The sequence below is a fragment of the Syngnathus scovelli genome, chromosome 1 (genome assembly GCF_024217435.2).
Source record: "Syngnathus scovelli strain Florida chromosome 1, RoL_Ssco_1.2, whole genome shotgun sequence".
In the NCBI taxonomy this organism is placed as follows: Eukaryota; Metazoa; Chordata; class Actinopteri; order Syngnathiformes; family Syngnathidae; genus Syngnathus; species Syngnathus scovelli.
This window is the reverse complement of record NC_090847.1, coordinates 16,840,073-16,868,072: the sequence shown is the minus strand read 5'-3', so window position 1 is coordinate 16,868,072 and position 28,000 is coordinate 16,840,073. Positions and strand designations below refer to the sequence as shown.

The window sequence follows — 28,000 nt, the reverse complement described above, 5'->3', positions numbered from 1 at the left end:
GAGAGAGAGAGCGACAAAGAGAGAGAGACCGAGACAGAGAGAGAGCGACAGAGAGAGACCGAGACAGAGAGAGACAGAGAGCGAGAGAGACACATTTTAGAGGTAGAAACAACGAACCCGTCTACTCGCTCCATTCCCCGGTTTTGTTGTACGGAGACAGGCGGCGGAAGAGGAGCATCTCCACTCGCATTTTACCGGTGAGTGAAGGAATATTCATCTTGGATGACTGCGGTTATTTCGTAAGGGTGGCATAACATCTCAACGTGCTTTTTGGTCTATTTGTGCATCATGATATACGGTCTGCTTAGACGTGCTGTTTTTATTGCTAATCTGGGATCGAAACATTAAGGTCTAGACCTGCAGTGTGTTCATGCGAACGCACAACGATCAGGTCGATCAAGATTTTATGACAGGTGTGCGTGTTTTGCTCCTTTTCCGTATGGATTGGTTAACCCGACGACGCGTTGCTTTTCAAAACGTTACCGAGGTCTATTCTGGAGGAAAAGAAAGGGGACAAGCCTCAACTGAGCTTGAAACAAGTCTCCTAGCCATCTTGTTGTCATGGTTACTGGCTCGAGGAGGCTGGGAGGACATCTCTCTCTCTCTCTCTCTCTCTCTCTCTCTCTCTCTCTCTCTCTCTCTCTCTCTCTCTCTCTCTCTCTCTCTCTCTCTCTCTCTCTCTCTCTCTCCCTCCCTCTCAAGGAGACAATGAGCCCTGTCTATCTAGTTTGTTTATGTCATTTAAAGTGAACTGGGGGACTCTGGGAAAAACAAGCATGGGACAAATGCATGTTCACAATCAGTTGGTTGACACATTCGGATACTTAGAGATTTAAATAGTTAACTGCACAGTCATTTTGTGTGTGTGTGTGTGTGTGTGCGTGTGTGTGTGTGTGTTGGGGTGCAGGAATTTTTCTTATATTGAAACAGGGCATTTTTGGAAGAGGCATTCAATGGCATCCTAATTATCATCCGCATTAGAAAAGATGCAATTATCTTAATTATACACATTTACATGTCTTGTTAAGATCCCTTGCAATTCACAGCTTTGAGACAACAGTGCAGTCAATGCTTCTCCAGCGTATTAATCTCAAAGTCAAGGTGTTAGACATGGAGACGCTCCAGCAGCTGCGTCAGCCCTCACTGTCTCACACTTCATTGGCACAAGCGAAGATCTAATACTACCACTGCAAAAGATGTAAGATGGATACACTTCAAAAATAGATCATTTGAAGTGTTGCCAGTGTATATTTATTAGGTTTTACACAGGAACATTAACATTGAAATTCATGGTGTGTTACAACTTCCTCAAAGATAAATTTCTGTTTTAAGTGGACTGGAGTAAACCCATTATAAGATAAAACCGTGCATTATGTATGTTTTATGGACAAGAAGGACTGACACCCATCATTAATTAATCATTCGGGGGTTGGGCTCGACCCCTTAGCGACCCTGTCAATCTTAATGCCACATTTTAGATTAAATATATTTTTCCATCTCTGTGAGATTCTCGAGAGGAAAGCTGTGACTGTGCCCCAGTTGTGCAAAGCAAGCACTGACTTTCCCTCATGGGATGAAAAATCTATTAATCTAAATGTATTCATGGATAAATTTAGTCTATAAGCATCTCATAATATTGATTCCAACCCTCTCTTAAAAGTTTGCTGGTGAAGCACTTCTCACAGCTATATGTGTTTAGATGTATAGTGAGGATATTGCATGTGTAAGTAGCAGCAAATGGTAGCCCTTGATGTGCTGGAAGTGACATGATTTGGGGAACTGTTCCGCTCCACTGGAGGCTTGATTCTGGCTGGACATAGTAGGCAGGCAAAAAACACACCCTGGATTGCTTCCAACTTTGTGTTTCCTGCCTTCCTGTCTTGGGCTGACAACCAGGAAATTATTTCTTCCCCCCCATCTGTATGCATGACACACAAATGCATTTTTAAAAGGTGACACTAAAGCTTTGGACCGTGGCTGTAGAGGCAGTGCTGCATGCAGGTGAAAAGGGTCAGTGGGTCATTTATAACCGAGTGAGGGATTTATTTTAGTGTGTCGCTGATAGAGCGAGCCAGCAGGAGAGGGGGGGGGGGGGGGGGTCTGGGGGGGGGGGGGGGGGGGTCTTGGGCATAGACTTCACATCTTATTGTCATTGTTCATTTCATCAGTGTTTGCATTCATGCATATTGTATTAGCTGTGTTAAAATTGTTAACTTTGAAACATGAATAAATCATACGCTATACATGAATGACTTGATTTTGCATATTGTCAAGAAAAGCTGCAGCAAATCTAACATTTGTAAGAAATACCACAAAATCCGAGGTATTCGTAGCCTGCATTGTTACGCAGGCATAACTGCTCATCATGCATCACATTAATCATTTGGCTGGGATGACGAGTGACGCAATTATTCACAAATGTAGTATATGCATCAGACATGAAGGTCACTTTAGAGGTCGAAGTGTATAAACAAGAGATCTGATTAGATGAAACTCCAAGGTCAAACACACATTCTAGGATGCTAGTCAACCTAAACATTTGGTGATTTAAAGTACCATTTGAAAAATCTTCACTGTCATACTAGTAATAAAAGAAACAAAACTATGCTAAAATAAAAACTACTCAATCAGTGGTGACTGTGCAGTGTATATGAAAGAGAGGCATAAAAATGGTTGCGCAATGTATATGAAAGAGAAGCATAAAAATGTCTCACTTGCAAAAGCTAACCTTTAGGGGCAATTTAATACAAATGTTTCACGGTACAGTTCTAAGAGAGCAACGTTGAATTATAATGTATAAAGAGATAAGAAAATATACAGTTAAAGATAATATAAACTCAAGCATGGATGTCTCTCTTTACATACATTTTCATTAATAGAATATGAAATTAAGAGGTGTATATTCATATGGTTTGATGGTAGTCTTTAAGTGGATTGTGTTAAATGTGATTGCCAACAAGTAAGTCTGTTCAATTCCAGTCTGATTGCATTAGTAGCCTCTTTGGGATCTCTGACAGATCCCAATCATGGTTATCTGAGAGCCTCCCAGTGGACCACGACTGTGTGTCAGAGTGAGATCAATACATCACACCACAGTATGTGCACAATATGCAGATGTGTGTGTGTGTGTGTCTAAAAGATAAAAGACTGAAAGGCGTAAGTAACAACATTTGATCAGCTGTCAAGCAGACTGGTTTTTTAATTGTCTGACTGCTCACGTGCGTGTGCGCACATGATTGGTAGGCGGTCCAAGTGCAATTAAAGTACTTTGATAAGGTTTGAGAGCTTCAATGTACTGCTGTCAAAAGTGGAATTGCAATAAGAATCCCGAAGCTGTTATATAAACACACATGGACACACACACACATAGATTCTCCATGCATCCTTCTGGTCCGTGAGAGCACAGCTTTTCTCTGTAGAGATGACAATGCAGCGTGGTACCACTGGTCTCTTTTTCTAAGCGCCATTTAGCTCAATTAGCTCCAAAATGAGAGCCTGACAGTGGATTTAGGCAGCGATATTAGGAGACATAATGTGGAACAGATGAAGAGGAGAGAAAGGAGGAGAAACGGAACACTGGAGACAGACACGGCGAGAATTCCCACTTTCCATGTCTGGTTTCATAACCGTTCACTGTTTCCATTTATGGAGCGCTGTCACTGTTTTGCTTGGGTACGTGCTCACATTTCACTGTGTGTTGTGCAAATGTGTGCTTATGGAGCTGCATAAATGGATGCTAATAGTGCTTGTTTGCATATGCTCGGTAATTACTAATGCTCCACTGTGGACTACATTTTAGTTTAAGGCTATTTGGACTCAATTACAATCACTAATGAGGGCTAGTGGGCTTGTTAGTTGTTTTGACAACATTCAAAAATGTACATTTGCGTGTGCGTGTGTTGCAGCTCACTGAAGTAATCAAATAAAATGCAGGCATGTTGTGGGTACCATGGGATTGGTGTCCGCAGATGGAATATATTGACAGCATTTTTTAAATAGATTATGTTTCCAATTACTACGGCCCAGTGAAGAAAATGTGTCAGCCAATTTCAGCTCATATTCAGAAAGAATCTGCTGAGGGATCATTCAGAACGTCCTTTGAGATCATCACATGACAGTGAGAGGGATTAGAGGACAGCAGCAGAGACACACAACGCCTGCCTGCGGAAATAACACAAAGCACGAAAGAGTTGCATTTTAGTGTGTGTTTTAATAACATTTCCATTTCTACATTTATGGTCAAGTTCTTCATGCCAAGCCAAAGATTTGTATTTGATTGTAGCTTTGTCACGTCAACCAGAGAAAATGTTAAATGGGAGACATGCCTCAAGTGAATTTGCATCTGTTTTTGGCTTCTGCTTAATTTGCATCTTACTTTTCATACTCGTATGAAAAATTAAGTGGACCAGCGTCCTCATTCTCCGGTCTAAACTAAAGACTAAAGCTTCTACAGTCCAGTCGAATCTGCCAACAGTGAATCATATTTTTTTTATTCACATACTTTACCATGGGGGAGAACCTCTCTTTTTGCTTTTTTGCTATTTTCTCCAAGGCATCATCATTTCGTTACAGCAGCAGTATGCAATCATTTTATCTTGAAATTGTTTTGATTGGCATAGTATAACGCTCTACAGTGTTTGTCTTTTGCTGTAACACAATAATATAAGAAACATTTCAATCTGTTCAATATTACACACACATTTGAACCTTGTGACGACAAAACATCTTTACACCAAGCATGTGAACTACTGTGACATGTAAAATGTATCCTGCTGCCGTTTGAAAACATCTGCAATTCTATTTATTGAGTTCTACTTTGCTGTTCTATTTAAGCTCTGCCTTCCTTTCAGATGGCAATGTCCTTGACTTTTTAACCAGTCTTTGCAAATGCATCATTGGATTGGACAATCATCATACAAGGCTCAAAATAACTTTATTTCTCTGAAGAGCAATTTTATCAATAAATTACTACATTTAAGGAGCAATTAATTGATTTTGAAGAGCAATAGTTTGCAGGTTAATCCAATGGATTAAGGCTTTTATTAAACAATAAAGATATGACAGTCTAACGGGGGTCTCAATGTAGGGCTGCAGCTGTTGAATATTGATATTTTTAACAGACTTCTCTCACTGTGCTTTCAGAGCATCCGAGCAGTTTCCAATTCTGACGCTCTGGTCCTCCTCCCTGACCAGAGTGGACAACTGCACCCTGACGTAAAGAGCAACATGACCCAGGAGGGGCAGGCTTTGCCGTGGCCCACCCCATCAGAGAACCCAGCTGAGCACTACCCAAGTATCAACAATCTGCTTACAGAGACTCTGAACCAGACAGGGCTAGACAAGCCCGGCGTAGAGGTGAAGCACCATACAAGAGAAGAAGAGATCAGTGAAGGTGGGGAGGTAACACAGAAGGAGGCACACGGTAACGCTGAAGGGAGGGCAGAAATAAATATAGAGGGAGGAGAAGATGATTTGAAAGAGAGTCCTAAGGTCCGCGATCAACCCACAGACGGAGGGGAGGAGGAAGAGAGGGATGCAGCAAAGGGGGATGAATGCAGAAATGATGAGACGAGCTCAACAAGGGAGGAGGTAGCACATGCTGAAGATGAGATGAGAGGAGACAAGGAGGGGGGAAATCATGACGGGATGCGACCACACACTGAGGACCAAGCAACTCAGCCCCAGCAAGCTGGACGGTTAGTTACACAGTTCACCTTGTCCCCAAATAACTATTTCAATGTGAAGAACTGTACGATGGATGACATAGGAGAAAAATATGACTCAGTTCCTTCAACTTCCACTGATTGGGTCAGGGGAGGCTTAGTGCGCTGAAATCGCCACAACCGAATCTGTTTTTGGCGGAGCATTCACTTGCGCAGAGCATCACATAAGCTGTTTATCGACCCTTTTATCAGCTTTAATATCATTAAATGGGACAACAAACACACACACACGCACACACACACACACAAAGTTCGCCATTAAACATGCCAAGATCCCTCTCGTCATTGTCTCTTCGTTATCACGTTACTCCTCTGTGATGATCCAGATTTTCCAGAAAGCTTAAATCGTGCCTCCATAAGCATGTCTCTTTGTCGATGCCATTTTGGAGCGTAATGCTGTTTTTTTTTTTTTTTTTTTTTTTTTTTTTTGCACAAACCCGTAGTATTTCTTTATCAATAATGGCGGAGGTACCTATTCTACGTATTACGTACAGCTCTCTGATTGGTTTACCGCCCCGGCCTATGTATTTTACGTATAATGTAATGTTCTCTGATTGGTTCATTGGGTCTACATATTACGTCAACAGATTTTCACAACAACAGATTTTGGAATTTGGTCCACACAAAAGGCGCACCTTATAAAAAGGCGCACCTTCGTTTTTGGAGACAATTAAATGCTTTAAGTACGCCTTATGGTGCGGAAAATACGGTAAATAGGCTGCAATGCATTTCTACCCAACTGAAAACTACATTATGGAAATATAATTAAATTGGATAAATAACAAAGCCAAGCACTGTTAGCAGATTTGAAAAAAATGTTTTGGACCTCGTAGAACTGTACTGGCATTCTTAATTTTGTATCTGCTGACTGGTTCATGCTGAAAATTTTTAGTAGTAAAATTGTACCTATATAGTTCTATTAAAAAAAGCAAACAACAAAAAAGGAATTGGAACCGTTTCCATTGAAGCTTTTCAAGCTGAAATATTACATGTGCGTGTCCTGACGATAAAATTAATAATCTGATATGCCTTATGTTGAAATCATGTTTTTCTCCTCATTTATTTTTTTTTTTTTGCAGATTAGTGAATGGCATAAATGGGAATCAAGAGGATGAAGGTGGTGAAGGGGAGTATGAAGGATGCGAGGGTGGGCCTCATATACACTTAGACACTTTTAGCTCTGACTTTGAAACCACTGTGGAACAGGCTGACACAGAAGTGGAGGAGGAGGAGGAGGAGGATGTGCCAAAAGAAGGAGGTGGGAGAAGAAACCAGGACAGTTTCAGCTCAGCGTTTGAGCAGATTGTTGAGCAGGTGCAAGAGGAAGATGAGAACGAACAGGAGACGGGCTTGGAAGAAGAGCGACAGAAAGGTCAGGTGGACAACAGAGATGGCTTCAGCTCCACATTTGAGCGCATCGTGGAGTCTGCCTTGCTGAGAGGCGGGACCTGTTACAGCAGTTTGGACTCTCTAGACGTGCTGTCGCTCACTGACGAGACTGACAGCTGCGTCAGCTTTGAAGCACCGCTGACACCGCTCATCCAACAGAGAGCTCTCCTACAGGGCCCTGAGCCTCTTGAGCTGGAGCTGGCAACTGTTCAAGAGCAGGAAGGGGCTGAGGCTGGACCAGAGGCTCCAACCGAAAAACACAGGGAAGGGGATGGTACTAGAGGTGGAGCTGGGGCTGCGGCAGGAGTAGGAGGAAGCCCGCTGAGGACCACCATACCAGGAAGCAGGTCAGAGTTTGTTCTGAGTCAGCCTGGACGCTGGGCCATCCCGAATGGATACCATACTGACTCCCAGGATGCCATGGAAACTTGTGGAGCCATGCACAACTCTGTCAGGTAAGAAGACAGTCTGGTTTGTGTCGTTTGTACTGTTATGTGGAGGTCGAACTGTGGTGCAACCCACATTTTGTTTCAGGCAAATGAAACATGACATTTGACGGACAGTGATAGATGTGGTTTTTTTTTTAAATAATCAGCCTCTCTCATGTTTCTAAATATGACTCTCTCTCTCTCTCTCTCTCTCTCTCTCTCTCTCTCTCTCTCTCTCTCTCTCTCTCTCTCTCTCTCTCTTGACCTGCTGGTGAATGAAAAATGTCAAAAGTGTCTCACGTTATGTTCAGTTCGGTTAGTTTGCATACCCCCCCCCCACCCAATAGCATCTTTATTGAAAACAACAATATACATGAACAATGCAAGATGTAAGGGTGAACATAAATAAAAAATATTAATCATGATTATTTTGGTAATAAGTAAAATCAAGATTATTCTAACGATCATTCATTTTTGGTGCCAAACTAGAAAACGTTTAAGTACTAAAAATATTAAGACAAACAATTTCTTTGAAACACTAAATATAGTTCATTTTGTTTCCTTGTTTAGTTTCCTTTTAAGTTCCTTTTGGACCAAACTAAATTGATAAAATTTGTTATTTTAAAATAAAAATAATTAGGATACACTTGCCAGACTTGTGTGCGGGCAGTGTGGGATCAATTCATGAATGGTCAATTTAATGATGGAACATTTCCCCATGTGTCCAGTTGCAAACAGAAATGTTATTGAGATCCTGACCATTGCTATGACATTGACTAAACCAGCAGATGGCGTGAGGCTGCATGGGCAGCAGAGAGGTGATTCAGCTTAAGGAACAGGCGTTTGTTATTTGTTGTTACTCTAATTTAAACTTAAGAAATAATTCGTAACAACACAATATTTTTTATATTTCAACAAAATATAGAATATTTGGTATAGGACAAATGGGTACCATGTTAAGGTTATAAATCTGAATGTTCTTTATCTATTTGAATTCTTCTTGGTACAGAACAAATGTGTTCCATGTTAACGTTATAAATCTTAATATTGTTCATCTATTTGAATTCTTTTTTGTCACAGTGTCCCATCAGTGGTGACCTATTTTCAGAACAGATTTGTGGTCTACTCGTGTTGTCCTTGGGCCTTATTAGTAGTAGCTGTGGGCATCTTTTTTGGGGGGGAAAGGAAGGAAAATGCATTGATTAAAAAGGCATGTTTGCTTCTTGTAAGTCCACAATGGGAAAATTTGCAAACGTTGAAATATGCAAATTTTAAGTTTGATGAGCTTTTAATACGTCTGACTGCATTTAACGCTGGAAAATGTCTAAGAGCATGATATTGATCACTTCAGATCACTTCACACTCATGTTCCTCTAACATTGTCTGTGACATGTGATTCAATGGATGCATGTATCAAATATTTTTACCCACCCCAAGGATTACTTTAGTAGTAACCATGGCTAGCTAACACATATGAGTGCTACTGAATGGGGGCGGTGGTAACAGGAACCATATGAGTAAAGCCATGTAACCTGAACTATGGTAGCACGGCTGTTTGGTTTGCATAGACACATTCGTCCCTCACACTGCCCCCACTCGCGTTTCTACAGTTACAAATCGTCTGGAATGCCAAATAGATGTGCAGACCTCTGACATGATCTCCTCTGCTAACTGCTGGGATTTGTTTTCCAGGCTTTCCCGGTGTTTCCGCAGATCAGTAAGCTTTGATAAGATGGTGTGGGTCCAATCCCACCATCTACAGATGTTGTGCTTCAGGCACAGGCTTGCTTCCTGACCACCAGTGCCAAACTGAAAGAGCTATTGTTTATACCAATGACATCATCGTCTTCAGCTTTCCTCTAGCGAGCAGCAGGCTCTTACTGTGTGTGTGTGTGTGTGTGTGTGTGTGTGTATGTGTGTGTGAGTGAGAGAGAGAGAGAGAGAGAGAGAGAGAGAGAGAGAGAGAGAGAGATTACAGCCCCTCTGTGCGGGCAGCCTCGCTACACATTTTATCAATTAAAATCAGAGTGGAGACATCTGGTGGGTCTTTTAAAGACGGTATGTATTTTGTATTGAACCAGTCACTGATGTCTATTCAACAAATGTTTTTGGGAAATCAAAGAGGGTGTCAGCTAATATAGTACAAGTTAGTGTTAGTGTTGGTGGACAATTAAGAAACTTTTTAACATGTTTCTTGAAGTCAGTCTTCTTTTGTGGAATTTAAAACCCTAATGAAACTTTTGGCATCTTTCTTTTGTGTGACTCACATCATCTGTAGAGCAGATGTGAGAAAAAGCAAATATTTCCCCTACAATGTATCCGCTTGTGTCCTCTTTTTGGTACTGACTTCCCCCTCCCCTTTGGATAGTCTGGCACCCACCCAGGGTCACCAAGATAAGTTGTCTTTACTGAGGTGAAGTCCATCTCTAGAACGTAATAGTAGAACTGTCAAAACTGATTGTCTCAGTGATTCAGAATTAAAAAAAAAACATGCAATTAATCTTACAGCATTTCATGCGAGAGATTTACTGACTTAATTGGCATGCGCCTCAATGATAACCACTGAATTATAACCGTATAATTTAAATGCAAGCATGTGATATTTATTGTACATTAGGATCATTCATAAAAGACTTAATAACACGCGTGTTTGGAAATAACACAATTTCATGTGGCTCAGCGCTTACAACCGCTATTGGTACAAAGTATGCACGAGTATGCAACGCTGTTGAGCACAAGGAAGGATTTTTTTGCAAAAGCAGTACTGGCAGGCACCGCATTTCCCTTCTTGCCTTTATTAATTGCTATTACCAGGCTCCATGCAGTAAAGTAGACAACAGGGCCCCTGAGCATATATAAAAATGCTGGCAAGAATTGCACATGTATTGGAGTAAGCTTTTGAACACATGGGAATACAAAGGGTACAGTTCAGACTGAGATGAGAATGAGACATGTAGCCAACAGATGTGTAATTAAAAACAACACAACTCATTGAAATGCTTAACATGAGGCACTGGGACAAAAGTAAGACACTACAATAAGCCACGACGCTCAGAAATCCATTGCACAAACAGCGACTATGCACCTGTAGATGTTAATGTGGTTTACTCATTTGCACGTGTACAGCATCTGTGGCTACACATTTACACGCAAGCACGTCTTTCACACTGCATCTGTGTGGGAAACATGCTGCGAGTGTGCCCCCCCCCACCCCCACTTGCGTTCGGTCCGACCAGATCTAAGCTCATGCACAGCAGATAAATGCCAAGCACATTTGATTCCATATCAGAGAGGCAGCCCTGCCTTGAGAACTAATCTCCTACATGTATGCTATGCTAATCACGTGAAGGCACATATTTGAAGCGCATGTGCAAACAAAACTGTGAATAGTGACACAATTATGGAACCTCAAATCTCTCTATGTGCTGAGTCTTTGTGTTTTCAAGCACACAGTCACCCACTCACATATGCATATTTACGCATGACACCGCTGGAATAAATCCTTGAATGTGATTCTATAGCGTGGCAAAACCATCCTGCAGATTATCCCCTCTTGGTTCTCTGGTACTGACATAGACACACAAACGCCGTATACACGCACTCATACACATGCACATGAATTTTACTGCATTCCCCCCACAGACTCGCACACACTGTCGCTGAATCATTTTAGCACCAACAGATTTATTCCTGTCTATTTTTAGCTGCAGTCTGTGTTTCACACACAGACTGCAAAGTCTCACCGTAACAATAACAGGTTTGCGTGACTTTTGTGCTTCTTCCACACATGCTTCTCTCTTTGTGTCTGACTTCTGATGAGTCAAAATTTAGAAGAGAATCGTGTCTTCCTTTTAGCATTCAGTTTTTGTCTTTCTAACAAAATTTATTGCAACCAAAGAGGTTTTTATTCGTGATGTATTTATTAGTGAACAGGATGGATTATAGCAATGTGTCAAACTCAAGGCCCGGGGGCCAAATACGGCCATCATCATTTTATGCGGCCCGCGAAGACACTTTTGCATCGACTTTGTGTCATTACTAAAATTACCAATAGGCTTCGCTTTAAGAATATAGACATTGCTAGCAATTTTTATTACCATTCGTCTTTGTAAAAAATTTAAACAATTTTTACTAGTCTCTGATTTCAAAAGCAGTTATTCATCACTTTGTTGAGTAGTCACCAAGTATTCTGTGAGCTACACTTTTCAAATGACTATTTGACATTCCATCATCTGTGAAGCAATACTGAAATAAACACACTTAAAATGAACCCTGAAGGCTCATATATGATATTGATTGACAAAGACAAGTACGAAAGCTGTTTTTGTTATACTTTAATCATAGTTAGTTTTTGTTTGTTGTTTTCTAAATGAAAAAATGAATTAGTTTTCATGTTTTAAGTATTTTCATTGTATTCCATTAGTAGAAAGGTTTTTCTTTGATTCAAGTTGATTTATTTTGTTAGTTTTTGGTAATTATAATAACCTTGGAAATAAGAGGGACTTTTTGACCGACGCTATTTTTATTTGAAATAAACATGATACCTTTTCAAATGCAGCGAGATGTGTTGCTGTGAATGCTAATGAGTGACTATACTGCTAAACAGGAGGGGCGGGAGACTAATTGCAATGAATCCTGGGACTAGTATCAATGCGTGCAGTGGATTAAAATGGGGTTATTGATGTTTTTGTTATGCTCCGTGCTCTTTTCCTGGTTGAAAGCAGTTTCGAATAAATTCAAGAGTGAGTGCTTTGACTAATGGAGCCTTTTTGTGGGTGCATGCATTAGCAAGCCGCTAAGTCATCCCCTGTGTTAGCTGCCATGAGAAAATCACATCTGTGCTGTCTGTACTTGCTGTTTGTGAAAGACTTGAGCAAATGACAAAGGTTATCCATGAGTCATGGAACTTTGTTTACAAACTGATCAAAGGTTGTGCGTCAAAAAAAAAATCATTCTGGTGTTGATGTGTGCGCCCACAGTATTCATCTGCAAACCACCGCATGAAACAGATTGCTACTCTGTATAAATCCCATTGAACAATCCATCATTGTTGAATCTCTATTCTTATCTTCTGCTATATTCCTGACCTTCCAGCTGCTTTTCTGTCATCAGCTTCTATTTTCCCTTCATTCCACATAATCCGAAAGAGGAAGAAAGGCATGCAATAGTGTGTCATGATGTTTTCCTATTTTGTGGCTGCTGTGGTTTGACATTTACATTTCGTCATGTACGAATATGTTTGTTCTAGAGATCAGCATTTACAACATTTCATTTGTTGATCGTGGGAAAATAACCAATCATTTCAAATGATATATTCATATATAAGTCCCCATATCCTGTTGCAAAGAATGTGTTTCCCACATGGTTAATCCACAGTCAGTTACACAAAAGCACAGAATTCGTAACGATCAATTCGTTTACATTTTATTATGCCCACAGCATTGTAAATTTACACGTGCAATCAATACAATTAATAATGCAAACAATATGTAATCAACTAATATAAATTAATTCTGGCAAAGTATTCAGTTATCTAAGAGTACTGCATCCATGTGAAAATGGCAGGAAAGTCACAAAATGAAGATCACAATTTACTCCTAGACCTGTGGTGGCCAGGTCCACTTCTGTTAATGATGTTTTAGAGACAAATGGTGGGGGTACCAAACACTGACCTGAGGCAGCATGATGATGCCACAGGGCATCCACGGTTACAGAAAATACCAAGAAAAGAGTAGGAGAAATTTAAACTGAAAGAATGAAGCTAACAAACACCCAACACAAACCAGTTGTTTCACGATTTGTGTTGGCCTTTTGGCTGCTTCGTAATGGCTGCTTGTTCCATTTTCAGGCCAGTCAAAATGAAGCTCCTCCCCTAACTTTAAAATAGTTGCCTTTTGTTTTCTTTCGTTCAGACAAAATTTGTAGATCTTACCTTAAAACAGTTTCGACGGCAACTTCCGCCTTCGTCAGGGAGTGAAATAAAATGGCTAATTGGGACCATTTTACCACAAGATGGCATAAAAGCAATTTACACTAGACAGTAGACAGGACTTAATCCTAGGCATGAAAACAGCGAATAGGTGAGTTGTCAGTAACGGAAAATGGGGTACTAAAAAATGTCATGAATCAGTAAAATTCCTAATCTAATATTCTGCTCACTGCACTGTGACATTGCCACATTTACCCACTTGCCTCACAGTTTTTATTTTGGTTTTGGCAATGTAGTACGACATTGCAAATACAGTACAAGTCAAGTTTATTTATACAGCCCTTAATTACAGACAAGTCTCAAAGGGCTTCACAATTTAAACCCATTAAAAGCGCAGACAGATCAAACAATAACATTGCGTTGATGGACTGTTCTTAAACGACATGGTCCCAAATCCAGGATGTGCACGTCTCTTGAACTGATGTGCGGCTTCAGAGGAAGTTGGGCAGGAGCCATTGTACACAGAACCAGAAGGATCAGACCTTGCCTCAGGAAAAGTCTCCGCGGTGCTCTGCTCCGCCCCTACATCCTCTCTGCCGTGGAGTTTTCAGACAGGCAAGAAAACTTCTAGGAAAAAATCTAACTTTATTCCGCGCGCCTTGGTAGTATAATACAGCGACGTATCATTCGTAGGCTGGATTTATATGAGAGCGGACTTCCGCTTCACTACACTAACATTCGGAGTAAAATTTCCAACCGGACCTATGCAGATTAGAGCGAGGGACGGATGATGTGTCGGTCCGACATCGCGCCTTTAACCAGTAATTTCCCAGATCTGAAACGATGTGGAAGGAGGAATATGATGCTCACTTCGATTTTTTGCTGGAACTCCTGTAAGTTGAATCTCTTTTATTTCTGGAGCAATGGAAGCTTTTACTGTTGAATAAGCGATTTTCCAGCGTGGCAAAGTGGAAAGAGTGAGCCGGCGTTGCAAGGGAAATCACTGTCAAGCCCGTAATATTTAATAAACATAACTAATTGTGCATATTTTAATCATTTTAGCGTCTTAGCCAATAGTGAGCAGTCCGGTAATCGAACAGGAAAAAACAACAACAACATCTTGAAATGTCATTATTTATGCCGTGAAATTAGAATTACTTTGTCCTGCACTGATCTGAAGTTTCTTTACCTTAAATAGTCTCTTCGGCCTATTAAAATGTTCTTTTTCTCCTTTTGGTTATCTTCATGAACGTTCTCTGACCCGTGCTGTGGCCAACAATTTGAGAAATCAATGTGAGCAAACATTGCAGTGCTTAAAAAGCCGTCCCGACAGTAGACAGTACACATTGCAAAAGATTTTTTTCTTTTCTTCAAAGAAATCATACTTGCAATCCTTATCAGCTGTTTTCTCTGTTATGCACTGTGAACCACACTTAAACAATGAAATGCCAGAATTTCAACATTTTTGATTACCCCTCACTGCGATCACTTACTGTCCCAGTCTTGCTCACACACACACAAATGAACATACCTCGGAGGCAGACAACTAAGGTGTTCATGCACCACCAAAGAGATTAGGTGAGTCACTGGCATGCACCATCATGCTCACTGTATCTCTATCACTGACGCAAACATTTTAAGACAAACTGGTGCTCTCCAGTGAATAGGTATACAGTGATCCCTCGCTACTTCACGTTTCGTTAATCGCGGCTTCACTACATCGCGGATTTTTTTTTTCCAAATTGGAAAAAAACATTTAAAAGTCAAAATAAAACTTCTAAATTGAGGAAACATGTATCTAACCTTTAGGACAATGTAGTATTGCTCCAAATGTTCGTTTACATTCTTTTAGAAGTCCGTTTTCGCATGTTAGCACGATCGCGAATTAGTATATTTCCGCCAACTCCTTAGCCTGCCCAGTACTCCTTGTTGGTGACCATATTTAGCAGATTTCACTTATCGCGGGTGATTTTTGGAACCAATTATCTGCGATTAACAAGGGATTACTGTATAGCAACTAAGTACAGCATACACAGCAAAATACTGTCTTGTTATAGCCTACATTGCTTCCATTTTATGTAGAATTATTTGCAGACACACGTATGTAATGTGTAATCTGAATAAATGATAAAATTTTCTGAGTCTACAGTCATCACCCCTGCTCTACAGGAAGCATCTTAATCAGATCACCCCACACCTCCCTAACCAAGTCCATTGGTTGCCTTTGCACACATATCTGTTCTAACGGTTTCACACTACCGGATATAACAGCTGCCCACCCTGTCCCTAAGGATGAGCTTAGAACCCTCCACTTGAAAGGAATTTTGGCAGATAATAAACTGTACTTTAATTCTGGGTAGTGAACATCAATGTCTTGTTTACTTACGCTTGCTGGATTGATGTGAACCTGGGAGTTGTTTTTGTTGAGGACAGTGGCTCCAAGCATGCTTTTAAATAGTTCAAGGTCATGGGCGTTATGGAAATAATTAAGGTCTTATTTAATCAGCCAAGAAAAAAATATATAACCTTGGGTGTAGCAAATTGTTAGGGGGTTTGGATGGGGTCACGGCAAAGGCTTAGTCAGCTCCTGCCGCCTGCAGCATGTAAAATGGAAATGTTTGTTTTGTGTATTACAAGGTTGTGGCTTATTCTTCTCTATTCACATAGCAGTTTGGGATGTTTTGAATCGCTGCACAATTGAGGCTGGCAGTCCTTGGATTTCGCTGTACCCATGGTATCTGGCAAATCCTAAACGCTAATGGCTAGTAATGTATCGAATTTGTGAGGGTAATTCAATCGAGTTGATCTGATTATGCAAAAACAAACGATCTGGTGGGATTGCTGACATGCCACACTGCTGCTCACCCTGAGGAGATGAACAAATGCCATTTGGAGTGATGGAGGAAAATAGGAATGAGAGCTTATTTTATTATTTTGTAAGTTAAAAGGATGCGTGTTTACGCACATTGTTAAGTGAATTGAGAGCTTCATTTCCAAACCCATCATACGTTACATGTCCAAACTGACAACTACGAAGTTGTGAAGATACAGTGTTAACTGCTTTCCACTGTTTCAATTTTCATGATTTTTTCGGCTAATGTAGTGGCGAGTGACACCATTTGTAGTCTGGCATGAGTCTTTGCTGAAATATCTCTCATGAAGTGTGTGTTGCAGGCTGAAACATGCAGAATTTAATAAATGGTGGACTTTCCCTAAAGTGTCTGCATTATGTGGACTTACACCACGCTGACACAACACCAAGCGAATGAATAATTGACCCTGTGAAGCCTAGTGACTACTGTAGTTAGTTCGCCGCACGGCCACCTTGTAGTTTCAATGTGTTTGAGAGCAAAGACAAAAGCTTGTTTTTTTTAATGATTTTAAAGCCTAATTTTATGATCGTGACCATTTTTTTTTTTAAATCATTCAAATTTTGCCTGGTTGCTAAACAGATATTTATTTTCACTTCACAGAAACGTCTACTGTTTTCTCAACTTGCATAACTGCTCCTAATAGGGGTGACTAATACATCCAGTCCCAAAACGGGATCCAGAGACGACTCTGCCTCAATGTCACGTAGTGTCACACACAACTTAGCCAGTCAGCTGAGGCTATTTAACTCAGGGGCAACTTGAAGGCCTTGAGGGAACACTTTGTGCTTCTTGTGTCAGAGCCACATTCACCTCATAGTAGTGAAGTATTGTAAACAAAAGTTTTAGACGAGCGATGGAGGCAGATGAGAGCTGCCTTAGCCTGATAAACTGTCAAAGAGGGGCATAAATCTATTGTGTAAAATATGTGCAAAAAAATGGCTTTAAGTTTCATTAACCTGGACACATGGGCTGTGTGTTTCTTTTTGTTCATCAATGTGTTTGTGCTCCTCCCAACAGCGACGCCAACCTCACAGACGTGCTGTCTGACTCAGACGAGTGTGAGTTGGGCAGTCTGGAGCATTTGGAGCGCGGTAGCACCGACAACCTTGCCAATGGCTGCCGAGCAGACTACGAAGCTGCCAAAAGGCTCGCCAAGCGCCTTTATCACCTTGAGGGCTTCAAGCGCTGCGATGTGGCCAGACACCTGGGCAAAAAGTGAGCACATGCAAGCATGAATACGACTCACAAAAAGATGAACCTAAAATGTACTTTATTTTTTCAGGACAACCTAATTTGACCTTCTCTAAATGTTTTCATGCACATGATAACATTGTGACACGCTAAGCTTCTTGTGTTGACCTCACAATGGTGCGGTACTGTTGATCACTTGTTACATGTTGTCTTGCTCTCATGATGACAAAGCATGAAGAGCGGGATGAATTCTAATGGAACCTGGAGATGCACAAGGAGCAAACGCGTGTTGTAAATTTTGTCTTTCATCTCCTTGAGAGCAGCAAGCTGTGCAAAACACACTGAAAGACTGCAGAGTTTGACAAGTGCATTAAAAAGTTTACAGAAGGTCAGATTAAGTTCACTAGCCTGAAAGCCGACTATCGCTGTTTTTGTGCTCTGCCTGTGTGATATTTCGATATATTTGCCATTGATTCATTGTTGCCTTCTGCTTTCCTGCAGTAATGACTTTAGTCAGTTGGTGGCGTCGGAATACCTGAGTTTCTTTGACTTCTCTGGCTTGTCACTGGATCGGGCCTTAAGGTAATCCACACAGCAGCTATACACGGCATGTGTGCCAGAGTAAGAAAGAGCTTGTCCACAAGCGTGTGGATTTGACATTCACTGTTCACAAGGCATTAGCATGGTGCTTTGTTAAGCTTTCTTGTTCACTCAAGTTTGCCGATAGAGCTGACAGCTAGCAAGCGCATCACTTTCTTGGAGCTGACCTGTTGGTGTTCCAACATGCTGTCGTCAGGCCGCCACCATAAAGCTTGTCTGAATATTTTTTTAACTGTAAAATGGATGCTTTTATTTGAAATGGCTCAAAAAATACATATATTTGGTTTACAGTCAATTGGTACGGGGCCCAAAGAAGGGAAAGGCTCCAGCTTACCCATAATGCTGTTCCAGATAGTTTATATAGAAAATGGATGAATGGATGGGATTGACATTCATTTTGAGCTAATGAAATACGTTTAACATGAATGCCTGAGTAATTTTTTTATGCATTTTTTTCAGTAGGCAGCTTCTAGCCACTGTACCAGCTGTTGTCACGACTCATCCCCGGTTGTTTTATTATATGTAGGTTGTCATGGTTTCTGACCGCGTCTGTGTACTCGCCCCTCCCTTCCCGTGTCAACTCACGATCAATGTACTAATCACAGTCACCTGCCCCTTGTTACCTGTCGTGTATTTAAGTCCGGTCTGCCCCTCGCTCCCTTTCGGATCATTGTTAATGTCGTCAGGTCTTTTTGTTTCACGTCTTTGTCGGTCAGTCTTGTTGTTGGTTTTGTTAGTAAGTTATGTCGGTTTACCGAGTCTGTTAGTTTGTTTTCGTCAATAATTCCTGGTCAAAGCGGTACTTGGTCGCCCTGCTCCATCCGTTCCGTGACAGCTGTTCATCAGAATACGAAAGATACATATGTTTTAAGATAATTTGTGCTGATGTGCTGGAATGATGTGCTGTAATGTATAGTAATGTAGTCTTCTATTTTCTACTACTGTCGTTGGCATTTTGGCTCAGTAGTCACATGCAATCTTGACGGAAAATGCAATTTCAAATTTTTGACAGTATCATGTGTGACCTCTTTGCCTTGTTTCCAAACACATGCTTGTCTGTATCTGTGACCTCAGACTTCTGACCTCCAGTTACCCTTTTATGTGTGACAGGAACTTTTTAAAAGCCTTTCCGTTGATGGGGGAGACGCAGGAAAGAGAGAGAATCCTTGTGCATTTCTCCAAACGTTTCTGCCACTGCAATTTGCAAACACTCACTTCTGAAGGTCAGAGCAATGGTGTTGCTTTTTAGAACTTGCGGAATTTAAGCAGAAAAATATATTCCATACCATAGTCTCTTAGAATAACTTGGTTATGTACTGTGTATTTATATATGCAGAATATTAGGATGCAAATCTAATTTTAGAGGGTCGCTGATTTAATACAGTTTCGACATACGACATTTTAAGGCTATGAACAACCTGGCATATAAATAAATTTTCACGTGGCACAAAAAGGCACGTTCAATGACTTAATGTGCTTTCTTCTTTTGATTGTTTATACATGTTTTAGTGACTATAGCTACTTAAGTGCAGTTTTTGGGTCACGTCGGCGTTGCAGCAGAAGAACGCCATTGGATCTAAGGATCCCTGAAAGCGCAGTCCAAGAGCTTTATGACAAACACTATTTAACAGAAGCTCAAAAATGAACATTTCATGTGTGATTTCAATATTAATTGAAGGAAAATCAGCTCATTTAATTTAACGACACGTTGCTGCATCGCAGTATGATCTGTTGCTACCTCTGTTGTCCCTCTCAGGAGGTACTAATATATAAATTAGCACTGTTCAGTATGCAGTGGAACTTGACTGCAATAATATACATGGATACTATACATACAATTCAGATGTGCCTAATGTTGTGGCCGGTGAATGTACAGTTTAATGCAGTGCTTTAACATTAAGACTTGACTGTTAGGGAATGCGCGGCATTGCAACGCATTTGTGTGTGACATGAAGTTGACCTCAGCTGTGTGTCATCCCTCTGCAGATGGAGCCCACACATTAACCTGCGCTCTCATGCTGCTTAACACAGATCTACATGGACATGTATGTATTTACGTTGTAATGGATTCCATCTTATCTAATCACCCCGCATATTTGAAAAATGTTAACAAAACAGAAGTTTGCCATTAATGGCATATCTTATTTTTCATCTCCATTTTTCTTTCCTTCTGAACTCCGCTTCCTCCCCCACCCCTTTCTGACTCTCCTCACATTTTGCCTCCCAGCCTACTTTTTGACCTGTTTCTGTCTCTCCTGTCCTTAGATAGTCTCAAGTGTTCATTTTTAACTGGAGCATGGTGATGTGAACTACATAGCACAATCAGTAGCCATCAAATGTCCATGTTCCCTCAACTGCTCACATCAACCCTGCCCCTGCTAAACACTCGCGTAGTGAATAGCCTTCCTTTAACTAACATCCTTTCTCTCTTTTTGGTTCCTTTTCTTCCCTTTCAAACCCCGCCACCCCCCTGCTCACCACATCCGGTTTCCTGGCCTCTCTCTGTCCCTGCAGGTGGTAAGTATCCCTCTGGTGCCCACACTCGAATTGGTCCTTGTAACGTGCTTCTTTTGGTTTCTCAACCAGTGTCCCAAATTTGGTGCTGATGCTACTTGAGGTTCCCAATCAGCAAATGTAGCCGGTCATCAAAATGACTACAATATAAAATATCCACGGTTCTCTAATGGATACTGCATATGTTACAAGGACACAAAATATGGCAAACGTTATCGCTACACTAGTCATTGGCATATTAATCTGTTAATCGATTCTTTGCCCCTTACAAATAGTGGTGATTGTGTGAAATCAATAATTGATTAATAAGTTCTTGAAGTGAAATGTCGTAAGTGACTCTGAGGTACCATCAGAAGCGCTGTTCATATAGTCTCTTCTAGGTTGCATTCTGAAAAACAGCATTACATCAGTTATGGGAAGTTGTGCTACATCCTCACAGAACAAAAGCACAACAGATAGATTCTTCCATTAGATTCGGGTAAAAATAATCCTCAATGTCTTGCACTTCACTTAATCATTGTGCGGAAATAACAAGTATTGGTAATCAATATGGCATGAAAAAACCCCAAGTATGCGCAATGGGGAGAGAAACAATGCCACCAAGTGGACAAATTTAAAACTGCATTCAGCGCAGCCCCTTTCAAAGCCATTTTAGTAGATTTTTCACCTTCTACGTCATTTACATAAAATTACTAAATTAACCATCACAGTTATGGACTGTTCTTTTCTCAGAATATTGGAAAGAAGATGTCTTGCCAGCAGTTTATCAGTAATCTTGATGGCCTCAATAATGGCAATGACTTTCCCAAAGACTTATTGAAGGTACAACACTCACCTTCTCCTTAAAACATGTCTTATGCTTACAGCACGATTTAGTCACACCCTTGTTCTGCCTTCCCTGCACAGGTCTTATATAACTCAATCAAGAACGAGAAGCTTGAGTGGGCTGTGTGAGTAGGCTCTTAGTTTTGCTCAAAAAAGAAAAGACATCACTTCACAATGTGCATTTCCTGTTCATCTTTTTTTTTTTTTTTTTTTTTGCCGTGTGCAGTGAAGAAGAAGAGCTAAGGAAGAGTCTGTCAGAGCTGGTGGAAGAGCAGTGTGAGGGCGGCAGTAAACGTGTTGCCAGGGTAACGGACAGCAATAACCCTTTCATCGCCATTCCCATCCTCGTCAATGCTGTAACCTACAAACACGGAGTGCTGACTCGCAAAAGCCATGCTGACATGGATGGCAAGCGGAGTGAGTACACAAATGTGAACTGACAGACCCATCAGACTTTACAGTCATTTTTTTAATCTATCTTTATTTTGTAAAAATATACTCTTGTATTGTGAATCATTGAGATAATCTATGACTAATCTCGCTCCCATTTCTGCAATTCAGCCCCTCGGGGTCGCCGTGGTTGGAAGAAGTTCTATGCGGTTCTGAAGGGAATGATATTGTATCTCCAAAAGGTACTGCTGCATCCCGTCCATTTTCTTTGTTGCCATAGAAACACACACGCACTCGCTACATGGCGTCACTGATGTGGCAGACTGTACAGCGGTTCGACTGCACTGTGGGTTTGCGTGCTTGAGAGAAGGAGGCAGAAGGACATTTTGGCCTGGCAACTGTAGTGTGTGTTTGTCTCCCTCTTCTGGTGATAAAGCTTTATTGCAGCATAGAAGAAATTAGTGGAAATATGGACTCCAAGTGAAGCTTTGGACATCTGCCTCGTAGTTCTAATGATCTGAGTTTGAATTTCAGCTTCGGCCTTCCTTTGGTTATGCATGGGTCACCTTACCAAAAACGTTAGGTCAACTCTCCATTGCCCATAGGTATAACTGTGACTGTTGATTGGTCATATCCCTGCGACTGGCTGGCAACGACTCAGTAGATTGATACTTTTCATGTATGCATTAAATTAAAAGAACTCTGAGTGTTAGCCTTACTTTAAACATCACAGTTGTTTTTGAAATGCTTACTTCTTTAGTATGACCTCAAAACGTGCAACGTGGACTACATTTTATCTCTTTCAGGATGAATATAAGCCAGATGCTGACATTTCAGAGGTGGACCTGAAGAATGCGGTGCGGATCCACCACGCTTTAGCTACTCGCGCCACCGATTACAGCAAAAAAGCCAACGTACTGAAGCTCAAAACATCCGACTGGAGAGTTTTTCTGCTTCAGGCCCCGTGTGTAAACTGAGGACACTAATTTGCCTCTCCCTAAGCCCTCGTCAGCTATTTATGATGCTTTTTCTCTTTAGGGGCGAGGAAGAGATGATGTCGTGGATCTTTCGGATTAACCTGGTGGCAGCGCTTTTCTCTGCTCCAGCCTTCCCTGCTGCCATTGGCTCCATGAAAAAATTTTGCCGACCCATCCTTCCATCCTCATCAACAAGACTCAATCAGGTGCATGCATTATGCAGTATTGCACGTGTACACAGCGTATACAGAGCGTTTCTCTCTCATACATACACACACGAGTCATATAAACTTTATTTTAGATTCCCAGTACAATGTAAGCACATTATAGCACATCCCTAATTAAAAAATTCCACACATGCCCTTTATTGCACACCATACATTTACATATTCTATTTGTGCGCAAAGCCGTCTAATTGGCTGTTTTGTGGGTCTTGTGTTGTTTGCTTGGCATGTCATTGGCGCAGGAGGAGCAGCTGCTGAGTCACGAGAGCAAGCTGAAGCAGATGAGCCTGGAGCTGGAAGAGCACCGAAAAAACCCGCCCTCATCTGACCCCAAAAGCCGCGAGTGGGAAGAGTATCGGCTCAAAGAGCACTACCTCACGTATGAGGTATACTCAGTCATTTCTGTGATTTTCACTCACTGACCACAACATTGGGTACACTTTTTTTCTTTATAATGCGATCCAATATAAAAGCTGTATAATTTTTTTTAGTAACACTTGCTTTTGATTGACCCCATTACAACTATACAGAATATCAGTTGATTTCATAACAAGTAATAGAATCAATTTCTTTAGTATTGCTACCTTGATTTACTAATGACCCGACTTAAGAGTTTTTGCAATACTAACTGTTGCTTGGTCAATTATTATGCTTTGGCTTGTGAGCAAGCATTTGATGTAGAAGTGCTCGATTGTGACAGAAAACTCAACTCACTTTACAAATAGGTTGTTCGGAAAATGCGTGATGGATGGTTGGATTAAAAAAAAAAGAGAGACAAATTGCCCTTCCCTAAGGAATGTCTGCTATAAAGGTGCTGTGCTAATGGATAGAATCAAACACAAAGGATTTAGCAACAGATATGGAGAGAGAATATAACAATACCTCTAGAAAGAGGTGGGTGACATAGGCAAATATATTGATTTTCTTTCCCCCTGATAAATTTATCCTTCAGCCAAAGCCAGCCCTTATGTCCTTGGCACCCAATGTCACAAGATGGCACCAAAGCAACGTTTTCATATTAGTCATGGCTTTGCCCTGACAACAAAAGCAATAGTGTAGTTTTCGAGGAGGAGGTCAGTATTTATTTCTCATTGGAGTGTGGTGAGAACAGTTTTAGAATAAGCCATTCTGCTTTTTCCTCCATATTCTTTGCATTGTTGATGTCCAGCCCTGTATCAACCACCTCTCTCCATTCTTCTCACATTCTGAGCAGAAGACTCGCTACGAGACGTACATCAGCCTCCTTGGGGCCAAAATCCGTACTGAGACAGACGATTTGGAGAAGATTGAAGCCAGCGTGTTGGGTGGCCTGATGATGGAGGGTGTTCTGGGCGGCCGCGATTACCACCTCCGGAAGACGCAGTCCTCGCCGTCAATCAACCAGGCTCACAGTGGCTTGAACGGGAGGGGTGCTGGAGGTACTGCTGTGGGACAGATGAGCTGAGGAGGGAAGTGGACCACAAAGACCACTGCCCGAAAAATGACCTCCCTCAAAGCCAAAACCAGCGTCATGTAACATGTAATTGGGTTTCCTGATTATCGTTTTTATGAAATCAAAATCCTTCCGAGAATTTATCAACCCCGGTGATCAAGTTTCCTTGAGCAATAGAAGACCCTCCCTCGACCTCAGTACTGTTGCACATTGAAAATGATCACAACCGTGATCTCTATTTATTACATCGTCAGTATTATTTTTTAAGGCAGGCGTGATGCGGTTTATCTTTTGTTGAAATATGGGTTTACTTTAGAGCAGAGAGAATGAGGCCAGACAACGACACAAATGACGTTCAAGCACGTCTGGTTCCCTCTGTCTGGTGTCCCTGCAGGCAGCGGCTGACATAGAGAAAATGGAAATGGTACTACTGTAGCATTTTGGCCTTTGCATTTCACACTCACCTTTGGACCTACATTTTGGGGTGGAGTGTGATTTGCAAAGGTGACACTACAAATCTGTTACAGAAAAAAAAAAAAAAAAAAACTCAGAAGGATCCTCCCAAGTCAAACATATTTATTTATTTATTTAATTTTTCTGAAATTCTTTATTGCAGCGAGTCAACACGCTCTTTTTACAACCGTCTCCTTGCACACCCGTAAAGAGCAACGCCCTCATGGAACTGTTTGCCGGAGGAGCTCGGAGTTGAGTGCCTTACTCACGGCACCTTGACACCAGCTAGTGAGCACACCATCAACGAGAACTTGAATCAAAAAGGACTTGAAACAGACCCGACTCTTGCTAAATGTCTCGCTCTGTGATTTCTAAGCCGCCGTTACCCCTAAGTAGTGATACATATTTAAATATTATTTTTCTTCCGAGCGTTTCAAAGAGGAAATCAGCATGCGACTGAATTAAAGCACTATGTGATGTTCATCGCTTTCTTGTCTTGAAAGACTGCACTGATAATAGTTGGGAGGGAAGTGTCAAAAGAATTAGAACTGACCCCTAAAATACATACCACTGAAATTAATTTTAAATTATTGTGATCTAAGTGTAAACTTTTAGATTTAATTTAAGGGGTTTCTCAAAAGAATGTTTATCATTCAAGAATTATGGTCGGAATAATTCAATTGTCAATGGCTCAACATTACTAGTAAAGTAGTATTTTAATTTCAGGATGATATTTATTGATTTTAGATTGTGATTATCTTCTCCAGAGTATTCGTGACTATTGCTGTTCTGCTTTTTCTCTTACCTCTTAAATTAAAGCTGAAAATATACACTTTATTCATACCAGTGTACAAAGGTATACATTCTTATCCTTAACATATTTTTTAAAGGCTGAGTCAACCCCCCTAAATTTCTTTGTAATAATATGTTCTGTGCAGCCCAACTAACTGAAACACAATGTTCTGATGAATGTTTTGCTTGTGGAATATAAATTAATTACCTATTTTATCCATCTCAGTGGGCGGACAGTTTGCCACTTGCTGTTAACTTCTAATGACATCACAGATGCTCAGGGCTCAGGTCTCAACCAATCACCGCTCTATATGATAAGGTGGTACCTGAGAACTGGCAACTGTGATGTCATTTTCAGTCGAGTTAAGTGGCAAAATGGCCACCCCCCGAGGCGGATGAAAACGGGTGAATTTTGATACATATCTCACATCCCACCAACGCAATATTAATCAAATATCCATGTTTACACCAGTGGGGGCACATACGGCATATTATTGTAAAGACAATGGGTTGACTTTGCCTAAAAAATGCTTACAAGACGTTAATGTAGCAGTCATTCGCTCTATGAAGTATTTGTGCTTTCTGGCATTTTGGGTAGGAAAAAAAAAAATCAAGCAGTCATTTTGCAAATGAGACATAGTAATCAGCACAAATCATCCTTGTGAGATGGCACTTGTTTAGAAAATATCCAAATCTTTCAGTCTTGTGTTTTTTTTTTTTTTTTTTTTGGGGTGGAATCTTGTTTTTGATGCCCTTGACAAGTGTACAAGTGTAGCAGCAGGACTGTTCCAATTTGGCGTACAAACACAAAAGTGTCCGAAGAGTGGCTGGAAAACAAATCCACCAGCGGAATATCCATCAAAACATCCTCCACATGGGTCACTTGGAGCGTTTGAAAATTTGTTTTCTAAGAAGCGAACGGTTAGGTTTTCTCAGTAAGGCAAAGCAGACGTCCAGCATATATTTACCAGAATATCACATTAAGGTTATTTCTCTTGGAGCTTGCATAATATGAGGAGCACATTGGTGGCTAGAGTGAGTGGTGACGGTACCAATGTTTGTGAGCACCTTATTGATCCCACACAAATGCACAAACATGTTTGAAGTAATTTGCTTACGACACAACTGTAGAGCTTAGAGCACCTCAATGAGGCACTTGTTGACTTTTTGCCAGAGCTTTTCCATGTCCTCATAAGTTGTCACATCTTTGCTATGGTGTCCCGCTCTCCTCTTGCTAAATGGACAGGTTGGAAATTCATTTAGGGACTTCACTGGAAAGTTGGAATCCCAGCTTAAAGTGGAAGGGTGTATTGTATCGGGATAAACAACTTTTTTGTTTTTTAACGCAGACATGCCCTTGTAGTCAGTTTGGCTGTCGTGCTAATCGATGTTCCCAATGTTAGGGTAGGCCTATGCTGTAAAATAGGACTGTGACAAAGTCTTTGTTGATTGTTGTTACATTATGTTAATTTAAAAAATGGCAACTTCAGCACTTTGATGTCAGCGTTAGACCTGTCATTTTGCTTAGTTTGTATATTTGAACTGCTCCCCTGATGTTCATACAGTGTAAAAGACATTTACTGAATATTTAGTCTGTGCTTCATAAAATAAGGTTTTATAGAGAAGATAGTAGTCGTGATTTACTAATATTGGCACCAAAACAGTGTTCTGCAGTTTGGGTGCCATTGACATCACTGATGTATTGTACATATTTCTTTGTACTCTATATTAAAGGCATTTTAGAAGAATACAATTATTTTTCGTTTCATAATCCAAACACTGGAAAGAGACCTCCCCCATTAAGAAGAATTTAGCAAACATGTCCTCACATGTGTACAAAGTGCATCGCAGTATAGACCTGACTAGCAGGAAGTGGTTAGAATGCTAATTTCACAATACAACAAAACAATTATATAGTTATTGGGAGTAAATCATTTTGAAATAAATAAGAAGCCCGTATTATGAGCGTTGCTCATTCAGTAGCTTCTTTTTAGCATACTGCTATAATAGCTTAAGTTTGCATTGTGAAGAAATCTTTACTTATTACAAAGGACCAAAAAATAAATAAAAGATCAAATAATTAGAAAAACTGATAGTAGAACATGGATGGATGGATGGATTACTATAGTTCACACTAAAGCCTGATTTTTTTTAGATTAAAATTCCGTTACGTTGAGTAGACCTGGGTAATATGAATTCATCTAAAACATCCTACACATTTTCCCTCTAGAGTCCTTCCATGTACTATTAGGCCGTCCAT

General features: G+C 40.7%; 1 protein-coding gene across 2 annotated transcripts; it reads left to right on the top strand.

Moving 5' to 3' along the window:
• The first annotated feature begins 54 nt into the window (after positions 1 to 54).
• psd2 (pleckstrin and Sec7 domain containing 2) lies at positions 55 to 27,493 on the top strand. 2 transcript variants are annotated; one of them, XM_049733653.2, is made up of 15 exons: positions 55 to 197; positions 5,143 to 5,696; positions 6,803 to 7,567; positions 17,360 to 17,557; positions 18,035 to 18,115; positions 19,244 to 19,356; positions 20,120 to 20,178; positions 21,380 to 21,469; positions 21,554 to 21,597; positions 21,699 to 21,889; positions 22,034 to 22,104; positions 22,669 to 22,826; positions 22,901 to 23,045; positions 23,306 to 23,449; positions 24,277 to 27,493. In XM_049733653.2, the coding sequence occupies exons 2-15, from the start codon at positions 5,227 to 5,229 to the stop codon at positions 24,505 to 24,507; spliced, it is 2,760 nt and encodes a 919-aa protein (XP_049589610.1). In that variant the 5' UTR covers positions 55 to 197; positions 5,143 to 5,226; the 3' UTR covers positions 24,508 to 27,493. The 2 variants fall into 2 exon arrangements, with proteins under 2 accessions (XP_049589610.1, XP_068506425.1); XM_068650324.1 differs by lacking the exons at positions 55 to 197; positions 5,143 to 5,696; positions 6,803 to 7,567 and adding an exon at positions 13,830 to 14,362 and having other exon boundaries at positions 20,120 to 20,180; positions 21,379 to 21,469.
• Positions 27,494 to 28,000: the final 507 nt, after the last annotated feature.

Excerpts from the sequence above, each read along its gene's own strand:
- psd2 (XM_049733653.2), top strand. The coding sequence starts at position 5,227 with ATGACCCAGGAGGGGCAGGCTTTGCCGTGGCCCACCCCATCAGAGAAC. Across the intron at positions 22,827-22,900 it reads GTTTTTCTGCTTCAGGCCCC|GGGCGAGGAAGAGATGATGT; the intron begins GTGTGTAAACTG and ends TTTTCTCTTTAG. Across the intron at positions 23,046-23,305 it reads CATCAACAAGACTCAATCAG|GAGGAGCAGCTGCTGAGTCA; the intron begins GTGCATGCATTA and ends TCATTGGCGCAG.